At 44.6% G+C, this 18,241-nt stretch overlaps 1 protein-coding gene across 1 annotated transcript in view; it reads left to right on the forward strand.

Annotated features, from left to right (window-relative positions):
- Positions 1-18,241, forward strand: part of ARMC4 (armadillo repeat containing 4) — a 445,023-nt gene that overhangs the window by 73,422 nt on the left and 353,360 nt on the right. Inside the window, 1 exon segment of the mRNA XM_030199274.1 lies at positions 9,075-9,211. Coding sequence (XP_030055134.1) covers positions 9,075-9,211 — 137 coding nt within the window.

Below are 18,241 nucleotides of genomic sequence, written 5' to 3' on the forward strand. Positions count from 1 at the left end.
AATATTGGGGACAATGGACATTCCTGTGTTGTTCCTTTCTGGATTACTATTTTGTGAGAAATCATTCTATTCACAAAGATACATGCTTGTGGATTATTATAAAATGCTTAGTTTAATCTTCTGCCCTCCCCAACCCAATAGAATGTTCCACACACTCATACAGTTAGGGAGAGAAGAAAGGCCACGCAAGGATGAGAAAATATTCCCTTTATTACTTACCAATCAAGAAAACAAACTACGATTCTTTTCTCATAAGAGAGTTACAACAAAGCTACACAGGAGTGCTATCTCTGAGTACTTCTCCAATTTTGTCTTGACATCTATCACATTTTATACTCTTCTACCATTATACAGCTCTAACAGTTCGTTAGCATAAATTCCGACCACAAGGTATATAATTATTAGTTCAGACCACACTGATCAAGATTATTGGTAAGGGCTAAAGCAACATCATACTGATTAACATGTTCCATTTCGCCAGCAACCATTTATCTATGTTCCAGTCATTATATCTGAAAAAGCCCATAACCACATTCTTTAGTAAACACCTTGCATGGAGATTTCTTCATGTTCTTCTTTCTGCAAGCCTGTCAGCAAGCCTGTCACCAGAGCTCATGAGCCTCTGGGTCACACAGAGGTCATAATTACTAGGTCAGGCTGACAGCTTCAGGCCTCTGGACCTGGTTTTGGAAAGGCCTAGATAGGTTTATTATATACAGCTTTAAGAGCTTCCAGGAAATAGCCTTGAAAGCCATCATGATCTAGAACTTTAAAGAGAAGTGGCCATTGAACTGAGTCAAATGCTCTTTTCTGCACCACAGCTGATTATTACATCTCTGTTGTTATTCAAACAATTCTCCCAAAGAAAGCCAAAGAAAAAATATTAAAAGTGGAACAAAAAGATATGAAGGTACCCAAAGAGAAAAGAAACCCCCAAATCACTAATGTTGAAAAGCATACCAGGAAATGTAGATGGAAAGCGATGACCACAAATGCTCGCAGTCTAAGCAATAAAGTTCATGACCTTCATGCCCTGATGTTGGAGGCAGACTTGGATGTTGTTGCAATCACAGAGACGTGGCTAAATGGTTCCCATGAATGGGATGCAAACATACCAGGCTATAATCTATTTAGGAAGGATAGAGAGGGTCGTAAAGGTGGAGGAGTAGCTCTGTATGTAAGGAACGATATCACTGCGACTGAAATGACAGGGACCTGGGGAAAGGAAGAAGCGATATGGATCACCTTAAAAAGAGATGATAGAACCTCTGTCCACGTGGGTGTTGTCTACAGACCTCCGACACAATTGGAGGAATTAGATAAAGACCTGATCGCAGATATTCAAAAGTTGGGATGTGGGGATGTTGGGATGTGGGTAAGAGGAACCCGAATTATAGCTACGTCTTGCAAGGTTCCGCGTTAGGAGTTACGGATCAAGAAAGGGATCTGGGTGTCGTCGTCGATGATACGCTGAAACCTTCTGCTCAGTGTGCTGCTGCGGCTAGGAAAGCGAATAGAATGTTGGGTGTTATTAGGAAGGGTATGGAGTCCAGGTGTGCGGATGTTATAATGCCGTTGTATCGCTCCATGGTGCGACCGCACCTGGAGTATTGTGTTCAGTACTGGTCTCCGTATCTCAAAAAAGATATAGTAGAATTGGAAAAGGTACAGCAAAGGGCGACGAAAATGATAGTGGGGATGGGACGACTTTCCTATGAAGAGAGGCTGAGAAGGCTAGGGCTTTTCAGCTTGGAGAAGAGACGGCTGAGGGGAGATATGATAGAAGTGTATAAAATAATGAGTGGAATGGATCGGGTGGATGTGAAGCGACTGTTCACGCTATCCAAAAATACTAGGACTAGAGGGCATGAGTTGAAGCTACAGTGTGGTAAATTTAAAACGAATCGGAGAAAATTTTTCTTCACCCAACGTGTAATTAGACTCTGGAATTCGTTGCCGGAGAACGTGGTACGGGCGGTTAGCTTGACGGAGTTTAAAAAGGGGTTAGATAGATTCCTAAAGGACAAGTCCATAGACCGCTATTAAATGGACTTGGAAAAATTCCGCATTTTTAGGTATAACTTGTCTGGAATGTTTTTACGTTTGGGGAGCGTGCCAGGTGCCCTTGACCTGGATTGGCCACTGTCGGTGACAGGATGCTGGGCTAGATGGACCTTTGGTCTTTCCCAGTATGGCACTACTTATGTACTTATGTACTTATGGGAAGCAAGAGAGAGGTGCTGTTGCTGGGAGATTTCAATCTGCCGGATGTAGATTGGAAGGTTCCGTCTGCGGAATCTGAAAGAAGTAGAGGGATCGTGGATGCTTTCCAAAGTGTTTTGCTCAGACAAATGGTGATGGAACCCACGAGGGAGGGAGTGACACTGGATCTGGTGCTCACAAATGGGGATAGCGTGTCAAATATCCGAGTGGGTGCCCACCTGGGCAGCAGTGACCATCAAACGGTTTGGTTTGATATAACAGCTAAAGTGGAGAGCGGCCACTCAAAACTCAAAGTCCTGGATTTCAAGCGTGCTGACTTTAGTAAAATGGGGGAATACCTGAGGAAGGAGATGATGGGCTGGGAGGAAATACGAGAAGTGGAAGGACAGTGGTCCAGGCTGAATGAAGCTATAAATAGGGCCACGAACCTTTATGTAAGGAAAGTAAATAAAAGCAAGAGAAAAAGGAAACCGATATGGTTCTCCAAGCAAGTGGTTGAGAAAATAAAGGCTAAAGAGTTGGCGTTCCAGAAATACAGAAAAACTCAAGAAAAGGAACACATGGAGGATTACCGGACGAAAATGAAAGAAGCCAAGAGAGAGATACGACTGGCAAAAGCGCAAGCGGAAGAACAAATGGCTAGAAATGTAAGGAGGGGTGACAAAAATTTCTTCAGGTATATTAGTGAAAGGAGAATGACTAAAAAGGGAATTGTGAGACTAAAAGATACTGCGAACCGCTATGTGGAAAATGATGAAGAAAAAGCAAATTTGCTAAATAGATACTTTTGTTCTGTTTTCACAGAGGAAAATCCTGGAGAAGGACCGCGATGGACTGCAAATAATACAATTGAGAATGAAGTGGATAGAGCACCGTTCACGGAAGAAAGTGTGTATCAACAACTTCAAAAAAGCTAAAGTTAGACAAAGCCATGGGACCGGACGGGATCCACCCCAGGATATTGAGGGAGCTCAGAGAGGTTTTGGCGGGTCCTCTTAAAGATTTGTTTAATATATCCTTGCAGACGGGAAAGGTTCCGAGGGATTGGAGAACGGCGGAGGTGTTCCCTCTTCACAAAAGTGGTGATAGGGAAGAAGCTGGAAACTACAGGCCGGTAAGCCTCACTTCGGTTATGGGAAAAGTAATGGAAGCGATGCTGAAGGAAAGGATAGTGAATTTTCTGGAAACCAATAAGTTGCAAGATCCGAGACAACATGGTTTTACCAAAGGGAAATCGTGCCAAACGAATCTCATTGAGTTCTTTGATTTGGTGACAGGAGAATTAAATCAGGGACGAGCTATGGACGTAATCTACTTAGATTTCAGCAAAGCTTTTGACACGGTTCCCCACAGGAGGCTCTTAAATAAACTGGAGGGGCTGAAGATAGGACCTGAAGTGGTGAACTGGATTAGGAACTGGTTGATGGACAGACGCCAGAGGGTGGTGGTGAATGGAATTCGCTCGGAGGAAGGAAAGGCGAGTAGTGGAGTGCCTCAGGGATCGGTGCTGGGGCCGATTCTGTTCAATATATTTGTGAGTGACATTGCTGAAGGGTTAGAAGGTAAAGTTTGCCTATTTGCGGATGATACTAAGATCTGTAACAGAGTGGACACCCGGGAGGGAGTGGAAAACATGAAAAAGGATCTGAGGAAGCTAGAAGAATGGTCTAAGGTTTGGCAATTAAAATTAAATGCAAAGAAATGCAAAGTGATGCACTTAGGGAATAGAAATCTATGGGAGACGTATGTGTTAGGCGGGGAGAGTCTGATAGGTACGGGCGGAGAGAGGGATCTTGGGGTGATAGTATCTGAGGATTTGAAGACGACGAAACAGTGTGACAAGGCGGTGGCCGTAGCTAGAAGGTTGTTAGGCTGTATAGAGAGAGGTGTGACCAGCAGAAGAAAGGGGGTGTTGATGCCCCTGTATAAGTCGTTGGTGAGGCCCCACCTGGAGTATTGTGTTCAGTTTTGGAGGCTGTATCTTGTTAAGGATGTAAAAAGAATTGAAGCGGTGCAAAGAAAAGCTACGAGAATGGTATGGGATTTGCGTTACAAGACATATGAAGAGAGACTTGCTGAACTAAACATGTATACTCTGGAGGAAAGGAGAAACGGGTGATATGATACAGACGTTCAAATATTTGAAAGGTATTAATCCGCAAACGAACATTTTCCGGAGATGGGAAAGTGGTAGAACGAGAGGACATGAAATGAGATTGAAGGGGGGCAGACTCAAGAAAAATGTCAGGAAGTATTTTTTCACGAAGAGAGTAGTGGATGCTTGGAATGCCCTCCCGCGGGAGGTGGTGGAAATGAAAACGGTAACGGAATTCAAACATGTGTGGGATAAGCATAAAGGAATCCTGTGCCAAAGGAATGGATCCTCAGGAGCTTAGTCAAGATCGGGAGGCGGGGCTGGTGGTTGGGAGGCGGGGTAGTGCTGGGCAGACTTATACGGTCTGTGCCAGGTCTGGTGGTGGGCAGCGGGACTGGTGGTTGGGAGGCAGGGCTGGTGGTTGGGAAGTGAGGATAGTGCTGGGCAGACTTATACGGTCTGTGCCAGAGCCGGTGGTTGGGAGGCGGGGATAGTGCTGGGCAGACTTATACGGTCTGTGCCCTGAAGAGCACAGGTACAAATCAAAGTAGGGTATACACAAAAAGCAGCAAATATGAGTTATCTTGTTGGGCAGACTGGATGGACCGTGCAGGTCTTTTTCTGCCGTCATCTACTATGTATGTTACTTACTTACCCTGTTAGCTAAAACCTTTGCAAATATCTTTAGATCTAAGTTTAACAATAATATAAGTTGACTAGTAAAAAAGGCCCGTTTCTGATGCAAATGAAACGGGCGCTAGCAAGGTTTTTATCAGAGTGTGCACGTTTGAGAGTGAATGTGCGAGTGTGTGTGAGAGAGAGAGAGTGAGAGTCTCCCCCCTCCCCTCCCTCCCCTTTGCTGTCCCTCCCATCTGCCCTCTCTCCTCTTCCTCCCCCTCCCAGTTTCGGAGAGCAGTGTTTGGTAATTATACAGGATTCCTGCTGTGTTTTTCACTGTTTGTATTTGTCAGGATTTGTGCTGTGTTACAGAGAGAGCGAGGGTGGGGCAGACAGTCATGGGGAAACCGGATATCTACACCACTTCACACTTCCGGCTGGAGGCTTCATTTAGAACTTTGGTGGTGCCTTTTATATAGAGAGATAAGAAGATGCTTATCGGGGGTCTTTCCCAGGTTTAAGTATCAAAGTCACCAAAGCTTGACTGGCTTCTTCAGGGAATATTGTTTGTTTTACTGCCCTCAAGATGTATGCCTCTAAAGGCCCAAATAATTAGGATTCCAAATGCTTATAACATTTTCCAAAGTAGCTATCAGGGCTCACTGTTTTATTCAGTGGCAAATTGTGGATTACTCTACAGCAATTGAGGCATTAAGTTGTTCAATTTATGCTGTGTTAGAGTAGGTAATCTCAGGTGAGTCAAACCAAATTCAGTGTGATGGTCCTATCTCCGTTGTGTCCCACGTAAGTTTTGAAAAAATCTTTGAATGCAATTTATTATATCTATATGCAAGTTTAATATTACTCTCTTGTCATCCATCAAAGATTCCACATATATGGGGCCAGGGATGTTAGATGTGCAAACAGTTTACTGAATTTATTCCCAAAGGCATACAATTTGTACTTTTAAAATGTATTGGCCTTTTGTGCTGTTTCATGTAAAAGTGCATTTACGTTGTTTTATTGCTACCAATCTTTCCTTATTGTCCCGGGTGGGATAACCCCCAAAGTGTCTGCACTGTCATTGAAGTTCTCATTCTAAGATCAGAATCTTCCTAGCCATTTCTTTACATTTCCTCGTCACATATTCTATAATTTCTTCAAGCACTACCTTATCAGTGTGCTAGAAGAAAATGGGGTTATCATGATGATCTTTATTAGGCCACAGAAGTCTTCCTCATTTCTTCAGCAGGTGGGGGTGGAATTTGGAATCTTTATATAAATATTTGGGGGGAAACCCCATCTAAAAGACTTCTCATACCTCTGCATCCCTTGTAATTCCATTTCTACCCATACTGGCGCATGATCAGATATTGTCAGGGGACCTGTTGCAGAGGCCTACCTTTTACAAGTCTGATCAAAACCAAGTCTGTGATTAAAAAAAATATATATATGTATAGTCTAATTGAGCAGTTGATTCATGTGCTCTTGGCCATATATGTAAATTCCTTTCCCAAGTGGTGCAGATCCCTCAATACATCTACTACTCTTAGACTTAAACACAGATATGGCAAGCCCTGCATCCTCCTCCCTTCAACCCTTAACCCCATAGGCATCTTATCTAACTCAGAATCCATAATCATATTAAAATTACCAAGTAGGTTTATAGATAAGTCTCCCATTCATAGACATTTCTCAATAACTGTCAGCAGGAAGGAGTTACCATTCACATTTGGACTATATATGTTCACAGTTAATAATTGCTTACCTTGTCGATTGAAGATCATCATCCCATATTTCCCATCAGGATCTTTTATCACCTGTTACACTGTACCCTGCAAATATTTGCCGATTATAATACTACTAGTACTATTTAGCATTTCTATAGCGCTACAAGGCGTACGCAGTGCTGCACAAACATAGAAGAAAGACAGTCCCTGCTTAAAGAGCTTACAATCTAATAGACAAAAAATAAAGTAAGCAAATCAAATCAATTAATGTGTACAGGAAGGAGGAGAGGAGGGTAGGTGGAGGCGAGCGGTTACAAGTGATCACTCCTGCCCTGCATCACCCTGAAGAGGCATACATTACCTCGTGAACCCAGTCCCTGTGCAATTTTTCTTGTTCTTAATTACTTAGCCAAGTTTCTTCTGTGTATGTTAACTGTATTTTGTAACCCTTTAGTACTTTTAAGATCTTATATTGTTTGATAGGAGAGAATATTCCAAATTGCTAGCTTCAAATTGTCATGTAGTTCCCCTTTTCCACTGAGAGTCACCTACTATGTGCTCTGCTTGTTAATGGGGTACCCGGGTGCCCAGCCTTCCACCCAGAACCCCTTTGATTAAGGACCTTATTAACACTGATCAATAGTAAGATGGTTTCTTTGCTCTATCTACATTGCTCTCCATCTATGAAATGGTAATTATTCTGTTAGTGCTTGGCCCCCTTTGCCTCTTTCCACCCCCTTTCTTAATCCATGCTTTAAACCTAAATATAGTTTTACCATTGTTGTTTGTAGCATCATCAGGGTGTCATCATGATCTTTTACTGAGTCCTCCACTATAGTGATTCTCTGCTCTCTTTCTGCGACCTGACCCTCAATTTCACAAAATGTTATCATTGGTGCTCCTCATTGTTTGGATATTCTCTTTAGTGTTCCCTCCATGGCCACAACAACTGCTATAATAATTTGCTGTATTAGCAAACCCCTGGTATCCAGACATTGTGGTTGCTCTTGGTGTTATCTTGTCCTCTCCTGCCCTTGGCTTATCCTAATGTTTTTTTTACCTCTGTTGTGGAGTGGAGGAGTAGCCTAGTGGTTAGGTCAGTGGACTTTGATCATGGGGAACTGAGTTCAATTCCCACTGCAGCTCCTTGTGACTCTGGGCAAGTCACTTAACCCTCCATTGCCCCTGGTACAAAATAAATACCTGAGTATGTGTAAACCACTTTGAATGTAGTTGCAAAAAAGCCTCAGAAAGGCAGTATATCAAGTCCCATTTCCCTTTCTGGGTCATCAGAACCACTTTTGATCAAATGTACCATGTTAGAATTTCAATATCTAACCAGAGTAGGAAATATTTGATGGGGCTCAATGGAGAAAGGTAAGCTGTGACCTTCCACATTCAGCACATCACATGGTCTTCCTCACTCATTTTTTTGTTAGCAGCAGCATTTGAATGTTTTTCTTCCATTTTCCCCTTTGAGCTTCTGAACTCTTTGGGGCTTAAGTGCATGATCTGGAAAGTTTTATTTTTAGCAGTAGCCACTTCAGCTTATAGAGCTAGTAAGCTCCAAGTTTTAGTAACTTATCCACCTGTTCTAATTGAGTGAGCACAGGCAGCCTTTCTGTACCTTTCCAGAAATATATGGGAGACTGTCCTTGTTGACACCATTGGATGACATCACCTATTTCTATGGCTGATTCAGTTTGCTGTCCTTGAAGAACACCTCTTAAAGGTAAATAACTTTGCACTACTTAAATATTAGCTTGAAAATTGGTGCAGAGTCCTCTGGTAAAAATTTCCACCGAGTATGCAGCTACGCAAGCTATATGACAATTACCACTGTAGAGAACAGTGATCTAATATTTTAACTAAAACGTGTATTGTGATTTGTAATAACATTGAAGGACCTGATATTCAGCCAGCTGCAATCAGTGTTTTGTTAACTGCTACCGGTGTTAAACCCAGAAATTCAGTGTCAGGCTATGTCTGGGCTTCAGCGTTTGAATTTCTGGGTATATGGAGCCGGTGAAAACATAGCTGGTTAAGTGCAATATCCGGCACTTTATCGGCTATGAAGAACTGCATAAAAATAGGACTGCGTTTTGTATAGTCTTATGCAATTATCTTAGCCGGTTAAGCGCTGAAAAAGTAACACTTAACTAAGTGGCAGCTCCATTCATGGAATTCCCACAAAATAGCCAGTTTCAGCTTAGACGCTAACCAGGCACTTTCAGCTGCATTATCTGGTTAGGTGCCACTGAAAATACCCGGTTTAAATGGCCTCTCCTGGCCGTTTAAATCATTTTGAATATCGGGTCTGATGTTTATAACTAAATGAAGTATAATTTAAGACAAACATTTTCTTTTAAACTGTCAAATTCTGAAATCAGAAATATTGTTGATTGTAGAATATGAATTTTCAAATGGATGCCGTGCCCCACCTTGGAGACAAGTTCATGGAGAAATTTGTTACTTGATGGTTAAGCCACATGATACTGATCTTTTGTGTATCACTTGCAGTACTTCAGGAGCTTTTATAAATGGGGTAAGTAGTAACTATGATTACTGTTCTTGAAATAATTTTTAGAGTGAATGTATTCTCTAAACTGTTAGAATGTGTTTGTATTGATGGGTCATAGGCTCTGAATATATACAGCTGTTGATGTTTCTAGGGTAAAGCTTCTCAAACTGTTCCTGGTGACTCTACTGGCAGTTGGATTTTTAGGATATCAACAATAAATATTCTTTAATACATGTTTAAATGTAAGGGATCAACTGATATGCATTGCTTTATGTTGTTTCTCCAACATAAGGGCACTGGTAATTAGCATTTTTGGTATGTGACAAGAAAGCAAAGTCATTAGAGAGCGGGTAATGAGTGCTCCTGTATTTAAGAGACCAGTTTGGAAAGCAAGGGGGCATGAAAAATTTGAGATAATTGTTGAAAGCTGAGAGGAAGAGAGAGGGGAGCTGGATACCCCATCTATCATTCCTAGTGGTTGCCCTTTCACTCTGAGAATACAATGATGGAGAAAAAAGTTTGGCAACAGAGGGGGAGATTATGGTTTTTAGGTTTGGTGAAGTGTCCACAGAAGTGGAACTTTGGAGGATTAGAGGAGTCAAAAGGGTAGCCGTCCCCACTAGAGAGCACGTGGTAACCCCTCACCAAGCTGACACCAGGGGAATGGAAAGAAGCAAGAAGTACACTGAAAAAAACAAAATGTAAAAAGTACAATTGCAGTGTTTCTTGGGCAGTGTGGGAAGCCAGAATCTGGACCAAAGGGCTATTTTTTCTATGAGAGCAACAAAGAAAAGAGGTATCTAGTTTACAGAAAGGGCTTTGAAGTGTTTGAGGGCTCAGAAACATAAAAGTGATTCAGGATTGTGGTCAGCAGTGATGAAGGTTACAGAAGATGACTATGAACTGTTATTTGTGGTTGTATCTGTTTCTGCGATAAATTTAGCATACTGTTTGATTTGCTCAGAATATAATAAATAATGTGTGGTCAAAGAGAGGTCTTCAAGGCCAAGAACAAAGAATGAATTCCTGGTGCTGCTAAGTCAAGTCCATTGATGTCAGCATCAGAGAAATTGGCCTCTATGCACCCAGAAACTGCATCAGATGCTGGGGATGCATCAACATTGGAAGTACATCAACCAGCCTTCACATTGAGCATTGATAGAGGCCAGCGAGAGCAACCATTCTCTGATTCCCATCCAAAGAACAGGAAGAATTTTTTCTCTTCTTCATTGATGTTGAGGGCTATAGTGTTGAACATTGTGCAGAGGCCAAGGTGCATCGATGTCGCACCCTTTTGGAGCCCAATACTGAGAGCACTGAGGTCACCAATGCTCTTAAATTTCCTCTGCTTAGAGGACACCATTCATACCCCTTGATAAGGGCAGGGCCATGGCAGCTTCTAAGGAATGGATACTAAGCCACTGATACTCCCCAAGTGACTCAAGAGGATGTGGCCACTCCTAATGGTTCTGCAATGCCTTTGGCACTGGCAAGATTCAAGGAGTTGCTCAGTAGAGAAATTGATGAGTGACTGGAATGCCTACTTGTTGAATGCAGTGGCTTCCACTTCATCATTGTCAATGCATCGAGAAATCCAGACATCAGTGCCAGAACCTCAAAGGTCCAAATATTTAATGTCTGCTACACTGGTATCTGTCTCCATTGCATCAGGGGAGAAAGCTTCACCCATATATTGAAGATTATTGATGTCTTCATACTGTCATTTAAAACCTGTTTACACTAATTTGAGGAGATTGAGCCAGGCAAAGAGTGGAGGAGTGGCCTAATGTTTAGTGCAGGAGGTTTTGATCCTGGCAACCTGGGTTCAATTCCCATTGCAGCTCCTTGTGACCTTGGGCAAGTCACGTAATCCTCTATTGTCCCAAGTACAAGTCCCCACGAAGAACTCTCCATTATTGATTTTATTAAGGAAATATTTATGTCTATGTTTCCTTATTTGGATTTAATACCCTACCTTTCACAACTTCAAATGTGAAAGTAGTTTACAATTTAAAGTAAATAAGATAGTAAACAGAAATAAAACAAAACATAGAAAAGAAAATAAGATGATACCTTTTTCATTGGACTAACTTAATACATTTTTTGATTACCTTTCGAAAGTAACCCTTTGTCACGGAACATCTGGCAACCCACCTGGGGCTACCCTGCGGCCACTTAAAGGGTCTATCCCCAGGACAGCTCAGGTCCACCTGCAACTGCCGCTTGTGCTCTACACTAGCACCCTCCTCTCAACTGGGTCCCAACCGCCTCTGGGTGAGTCACTCTCAAATTGTCCCCAGTGATTGCTAGGTTACTGTGGCCACACTTCCAGTGGTCCCTCAGCTCCTAGAAAGCACCCACAGACCCAACACACAAACCACTAGGTTTCTTAGTCAGTCCAGACAAGCAGAGGTGATAAACTAAAATGTTTATTGTCATGAAAAATTAGAACAATGAACAGAAAAAGTGCAAACAGTAACAAGTAACTGAATCTGGATCAATTAACTATCTAAACATTTAGTCACTACCTAAATAGTGCCTGGGAAGATCAGGACCTTAGCTGCTCACAGGTTATCAAATATAAGGGCCTTAGCAAAGAGATCTGTCTCTCTTTTCTCCCTGGGTGAGACTGGAGGAAAAAACAGTACATTCTAGATGAATTTGAGCTCCTGGGCCAGTCAGAGCCCAGAACAATAAGTTTTAAAAATAGCAGGCCACATCACTGCAGGTTACCTTTTATCTGTGTTAACTAAAGAGGGAACAATCATTTCTTTGTAACAGCTTTAAACATAAATATGGTACCACCTGCTGGCCAAACTAGAGAAATACACTTCAAGAAATAATACAGTTTTACAGGCTTAAAAACCCACTGTTTTGACACACCCTTCTTCTTCAGATCAGAAATAAGCAAATGTTGACAAATATCAGTATATATAAGTGAAACACAAAAGTATTCCAAAGACAGTCTCATAAGAAGAGGGTGGGGTGGGTTCGATGAGAAAAGGGAGGGGGGACTGGGTGGATGAGAGACAGGAAATGGATGGTAGATAAGAGGGTGACACCTAACCCACCCCACTCTCTTTCCCCACCCTCTTCTTGTGAGATTGTCATTGGAATACTGACATTTGTCAACATTTGCTTATTTCTGATCTGAAGAAGAGTTACCTTCTAAAGCTAATCAAAAACATACAAATGTTATCACAAACATTGTAATACCTCACCTGCATCCAATTTTCCTTCAATTCCATTTATGTCTCTCCTTTCCTCCTGTCCCCTCCCCAAATCTCCCTTTCCTACATGTCAGTCGAGACTGGTTACTTCCTCTGGCAAACCTGCCAAAGCTTAACTCTCCATTGCCCCAGGTCCAAAAAAACCCCAAACAAACAAAAAACAAACCCTAGATTATGATCCCATTAGGGACAGAGAAAGTACCTTAGCACTCAAGAAAAAGAACTAATTGTTATTATAGACAATACGCTATAATGTTCTGCCTAGTGTGCGGTGGCAGCCAAAAAAGCAAACAGGATGTTAGGAGTTATTAGGAAAAGGGATGCAAAATAAGACCAAGAATATTAAAATGCCTCTGTATCACTCCATGGTGCGACCTCACCTTGAGTATTGCATTCTTTTCTGGTCGTCATATCTCAAAAAAGATATAACGGAATTGGAAAGGTTCAAGGAAGAGTGACCAAAATGATAAAGGGGATGGAATTCCTCCCATATGAGGAAAGGATTAAGAGGTTAAGGCTCTTCACCTTGGGAAAGAGACAGCTGAGGAGGGATATGATTGAGGTTTACAAAATTCTGAGTGGAGTAGAACGTGTAAAAGTGAATCGATTTTTCACTCTTTTGAAAGTTCAAAGACCAGGAGACACTCAATTACATGGAAATACTTTTAAAATGAATAGGAGGAAATATTTTTTCACTCAAAGAATAATTAAGCTCTGGAACTCATTGCTGGAGGATGTGGTAACAGCGGTTAGCATATCTGGGCTTAAAAAAGGTTTGGGCAAAAGTTGGCAGCAAGCTGAGTCTTCTTGTCATCAACAGCAGATGAATCCATTAACTAATGAGCTGTATCCGCCTACCAGCAGGAGGAGATAGAGAACACTGAAAGACACAGTGACTCTGGACGGCCAGCCCCTTCTGCCTCAGTATATCTCTTATCTCTCAGCAGGTGTGGACGTAGCTTTAGCAGCTCCTGGATTTCTGCCTGGGGAGGCTCCTGTGCTTTGCCAGTAGAGCTGGGGTGTTGTGGCTGGTGGTGCCCACTTTGAAGGCATACTTGGTTTTGTTCCCTGTCCCTGCCTTACCCCATACCCCCATCCTCCTGGAGTCCCTCGTTTGCTGCCTGCCTCCAACTTTCCTCACAGTATAAAAAAAAAAAAGTGCGCGCTTTATCAGCATTGCTGTTCCGAGGCTTTCTCCAGAGATTCTGGTTCTGTGCAGCTTGACCGGAGCTCATTGACTCAGTCTTCTGAGGTGAGAGTGGTGCCCAGCTCCTCCGGGGAGGTTCCCGCGGACAGCGTTCTGTGCAGGGTAAGTTGTGGTGCGAAGCCGCCATTTTATTTCTATATTTCCGTCTAGTCGGGGAATGGCTACTGAAGGCGGTAAACGCAGGTCAGCAGCGGGGATTTGCAGTACATGCTTCTTAGACGCTCGTGCTAGTACGAGCATGGCGAGCAGTGATTCTTCCCGCTCGATGGAGCTGGCAGCGGGCACCATTTTGACTGCGCCACGTGACTCGACCCTCGCGGTTTCGGAGGAGTCGGAGTGCAGGGGGACGCCTCGTTCCGAGGCTACTAGAGGAGCTCTTTCCTCCGCTTCTCCTAATTCGGGGGCAGCGGGCAGGGTGAGTTTTTCTCCCCTGAATTTGGGCTGCTGATGCATATGGCCTTTATATTAAAAAGGACTCTGCCGGAGGCATCTGACACTGCATTGCGGACTGGATTCCCTCCAAGTTTTGATAGCCCGGTGTTGGCTGCAGAGTTTCCTGCTTCCCCCGAGCGTTGGACTGACGCTAAATGTAGACGGGTAAATTCCCCGTCTGAAGGTGGCGCATCTCCCTTTTTCCCCCTCTGGCAGGCTGTGGGGAGTCTGAGGAGTCTGGTAGGCCCTCATGGACGGATGATCCACGTGAGGGCTCTGGTTTGCCACAGGATTTGGATGATCCTAAAGCGGTACGGATTTTCCACCACGACGAGCTGCCAGCGCTCATTTCTGACGCCTTGCTGGCCCTTTCTATTGAAGATCCGGCCGAGGGCGATACCTCCTTTGTTAATCTTAGGCTGGCTAGTACTAAGAAGCATTCTCGGGCTTTGCCTGTGCATGACTCCATCCAAGAGCATATTTCTGCTCAATGGCTGACCCTGATGGGCCCTTTTAGGTTGCCAGGGCTATGTGTCAGCTTTACCCTCTGAGTGAGGATCACTTGGCCCCTTTTGGGATGCCTAAAGTGGATGCGTTGGTCACAGCTGTGACATTAAAGACCACTCTCCTGGTGGAGGGAGGGGTCGCTTTGAAAGATATGGAGGACCGGTGGCTAGAATCCACGCTGAAACGGTCCTTTTACATCTTGGGCCTTTCCTTAAGGGAGGTGATTTGCAGTTCCTATGCAGTCCATGCCTGTCTTCCTGGTTACAGCAGGCGGGTGTTTTGCCCGAGGGTACGGGTTCCCTTTCTGAGGTTGTCCCGCATATGTAGTCTGCCCTGCTTGTGGGGCTGACGCCCTTTATGATCTGCTCAGAGCTGCGGCTAGGTCCGTCTGCTCCTGTAGATGTCTCGCCCTTCAGCTTGGAACTTTGTTCAGCTCCTGGGGTCGATAACTGCCACCATGGAGGTGGTTCCCTGGGCGAGAGCTCTCATGAGGCCGCTGCAGATTGTTCTGTTTCAGCCATGGTCTCCGATTTCTCAGGAATTCCAGCGCAGACTCACGTGGCTCCCTGCGGCCTGGCACAGTATGGATTGATGGATCTCCAACTGGAGGCAGCGACTGGGAATGCCTCTCGCTCTTCCTTCTTGGTGCCTGGTGATAACGGATGCCAGCCTTTCGGGCTGAGGAGCTCATTGCCGGGGAAGCTATGCTCAGGGTCAGTGAACAACCGTGGAAGCGGGATGGTCCATCAATCGCTTGGAACTGAGAATGGTATTTCAGGCTCTGCTGGCCTTCCAAACACTCTGAAGAGGCTTCCTGTCCGGGTGCTGTTGGACAATACGACAGCAGTGGAGTACATCAGTCGTCAGGGCAGCACTCGGTGCAGGGCCCTGGCCGTGGAGGCTGCTCAGATTTTCCTGTGGGCCGAGCTCCACAGGATTCTGCTGTCCACTACTCACATAGCAGGTCGAGCAACGTCAAAGCAGTTTTTCTCTGCAGACAAAAAAATCGACCAGGCAGAATGGGAACTGGCAGAAGAAGTTTTTCTCCAGATATGTGCCAAGTGGGGGACTCCCGCTTTGGATCTAAGGGCGACTAGTGCAAACTCCAAGTCCCTCGCTTTTCAGCAGAGGGAGAGATCCTCGCTCAGCAGGGTTGGATGCTCTGGCTCAACCCTGGCCCTCGGGCCTCCTATATGTGTTCCCGCCTTGGGCCTTGATAGGGCAAGTTCTTCTTCGGATTCGCCTGCACCGAGGATTGGTGTTTCTCATCACTCCGGATTGGCCAAGGCGTCTGTGGTACGCAGATCTCCGTCGAATTCTGGTGGAGGCTCCACTTCCTTTGCCTCTGGTGCCGAACCTGATGGTTCAGGGTTCAGTGAATATGGAGGATCCCTGCCGATTTGGTCTTACAGCCTGGTTCTTGAGAGGGTGCAATTGAGAGACAAGGGCTACTCTAACAAGGTCATCTCCACTCTCTTGCAGGCCGCAAGTGGTCTTCCTCCGCAGCTTTTACTTGGATCTGGCGCAAGTTTGAGGCGCGGTGTGTTTCAAAAGCAATCACACCCACACGGGCTACAGTCTCTTCGGTCCTGGATTTTGTGCAGGACGGCTTACAAAAAGGCCTGGTTTACAATTCCCTTCGGGATCAAGTGGCAGCATAGGCATGCTTCAAGGGAAGATCTCTGACTTGTCCCTTGCTGCTCTTCCGGACATTGTCTGTTTTTCAGAGGGGCGCTTCGGCTTGTCCTCCTGTGTGGTTGCCGTGTCCTGCCTGGAACCTGGGGCTGGTATTTAAGGCTCTTCAGTGTTTGCCTTTCGAGCCGCTTCTGTGAGCTTCGGGGAAGGATGCGACTCTCAAGATAGTCCTTTTGGTGGCCATGACATCGGCTAGACGCGTATCTGAGCATCAGGCGCTTTCCTTTCGGGATCCTTTTCTACAGTGCTGGGGGTCTGGGGTAATGGTACGTACAGTGCCTAAGGTGGTTTCAGTGTTTCTCCTGAACCAACCCATTTTTCTACCTTCCTTTTCTAGGGAGGACTTTTCGGATTCCTTTGGGCAATTGCGTCTTTTGGATGTACGCAGGGCTCTGTTGCAGTATCTACACATGTCAAATGACTTCAGGACTTCTGATCACCTTTTTGTATTGTTGACAGGTCCTCGCCGTGGGGGTTCGGTGTCTAAGGCCACTATAGCCCGTTGGCTCAGGGAAGTCATTTTTTCTGTGTATCTGCTTTTAGGATGGTCTCCTCCTGAAGTGTTTAAAGCGCACTCTATGAGAGCGATTTCCTCCTTGTGGGCTGAAACAGGTGTTCTTTCTCTTCATGAGATCTGTCGTGCGGCTACTTGGGCGTCTCAGCTCTCGTTTGTACGGCATTACAGGCTAGATGTTGTAGCAAAGCTGGATGCGCATTTTGGTACACAAGTACTTGCTCGCGGAGTTGCCTGTTCCCACCCTACGTAGGCAGTGCTTTTGTACATCCCATCAGTTAATGGATTCATCTGCTGTTGATGACAAGGAAGGGAAAATTAGGTTCTTACCTTGATAATTTTCTTTACTTTAGTCACAGCAGATGAATCCATGATCCCTCCCTGTCTGACTTTGTTTTTTGTTCAGATCTTTCATGCAGATATTGTAGCTCCTCGGGACAAGATCTCAGAGTTTCTACATGCTGTTCTATTGCAGGAGGTTGAGATCGTCCCTCCTTTGTTTGGTTATTGCTCCGGTTCTGGGGCGTTTGTTCACTGTGAGGAAAGTTTATGTTATGTTGCCTTTCTAACTCACTCTGCTGTGGAAATTTCATATACTGAGGCAGAAGGGGCTGGCTGTGCAGAGTCACTGTGTCTTTCAGTGTTCTCTATCTCCACCTGCTGGTAGGCAGATGCAACCCATCAGTTAATGGATTCATCTGCTGTGACTAAAGGAAAGAAAATTACCAAGGTAAGAATCTAATTTTCCCTTCCTCAATTGTGAATCTTTTTACCTTGCTGCTCTGTTTTTTTACTTACCTGATGCCTTATAAGTGGAAGGGGGAAGGTCAGAGCCCCTCTTTAATCAGGCTTGACGCCTCACGGATTGGTGGTGTCTCAACCAAAAATTGTGGGATATTTGACTCAGCCTGTCGATAGGGGTTTAAGCATCGGCCAGGCCCCTGCTGCTGGCAGCACGGGTGGAAGCGCTGACCTGTTTGGGGATGAGGTTTTCCTCAACTCTTGCAAACACTTGACGCTGGCACAGCGGTTGTCAGCGTTGGCTGACCTCTAGAATCTGCTACCTACTACTACTACTACTAATAGCATTTATATAGCGCTACCAGATGCATGCAGCGCTGTACATTTGATGTAGAGCAACAGTCCCTGCTCAAAGAGCTTACAATCTAGGTAAAACAGACAGACGACATTACGGGCAAGGGAATTACAGGGTAAAGAGGAACAGGGGATGAGGAAGGCAAATGAGTAGCGGTTAGGAGCCAAAGGCAGTAGTAAAAAGGTGAGCTTTCAGCATAGATTTAAAAACAGGTAGAGATGGAGCTTGACGTCTGGGTTCGGGAACACGGTTCCTGGCATAAGGTGCCGCAAGATAAAAGGAACGAAGTCTGGAGTTAGCGGTGGAGGAGAAGGGGACGACAAGAGAGATTTGTTCAGAGAGCGGAGTTCATGGGGAGGAATGTAGGGAGAGA

The sequence above is a fragment of the Microcaecilia unicolor genome, chromosome 1 (genome assembly GCF_901765095.1).
Source record: "Microcaecilia unicolor chromosome 1, aMicUni1.1, whole genome shotgun sequence".
Taxonomy (NCBI): domain Eukaryota; kingdom Metazoa; phylum Chordata; class Amphibia; order Gymnophiona; family Siphonopidae; genus Microcaecilia; species Microcaecilia unicolor.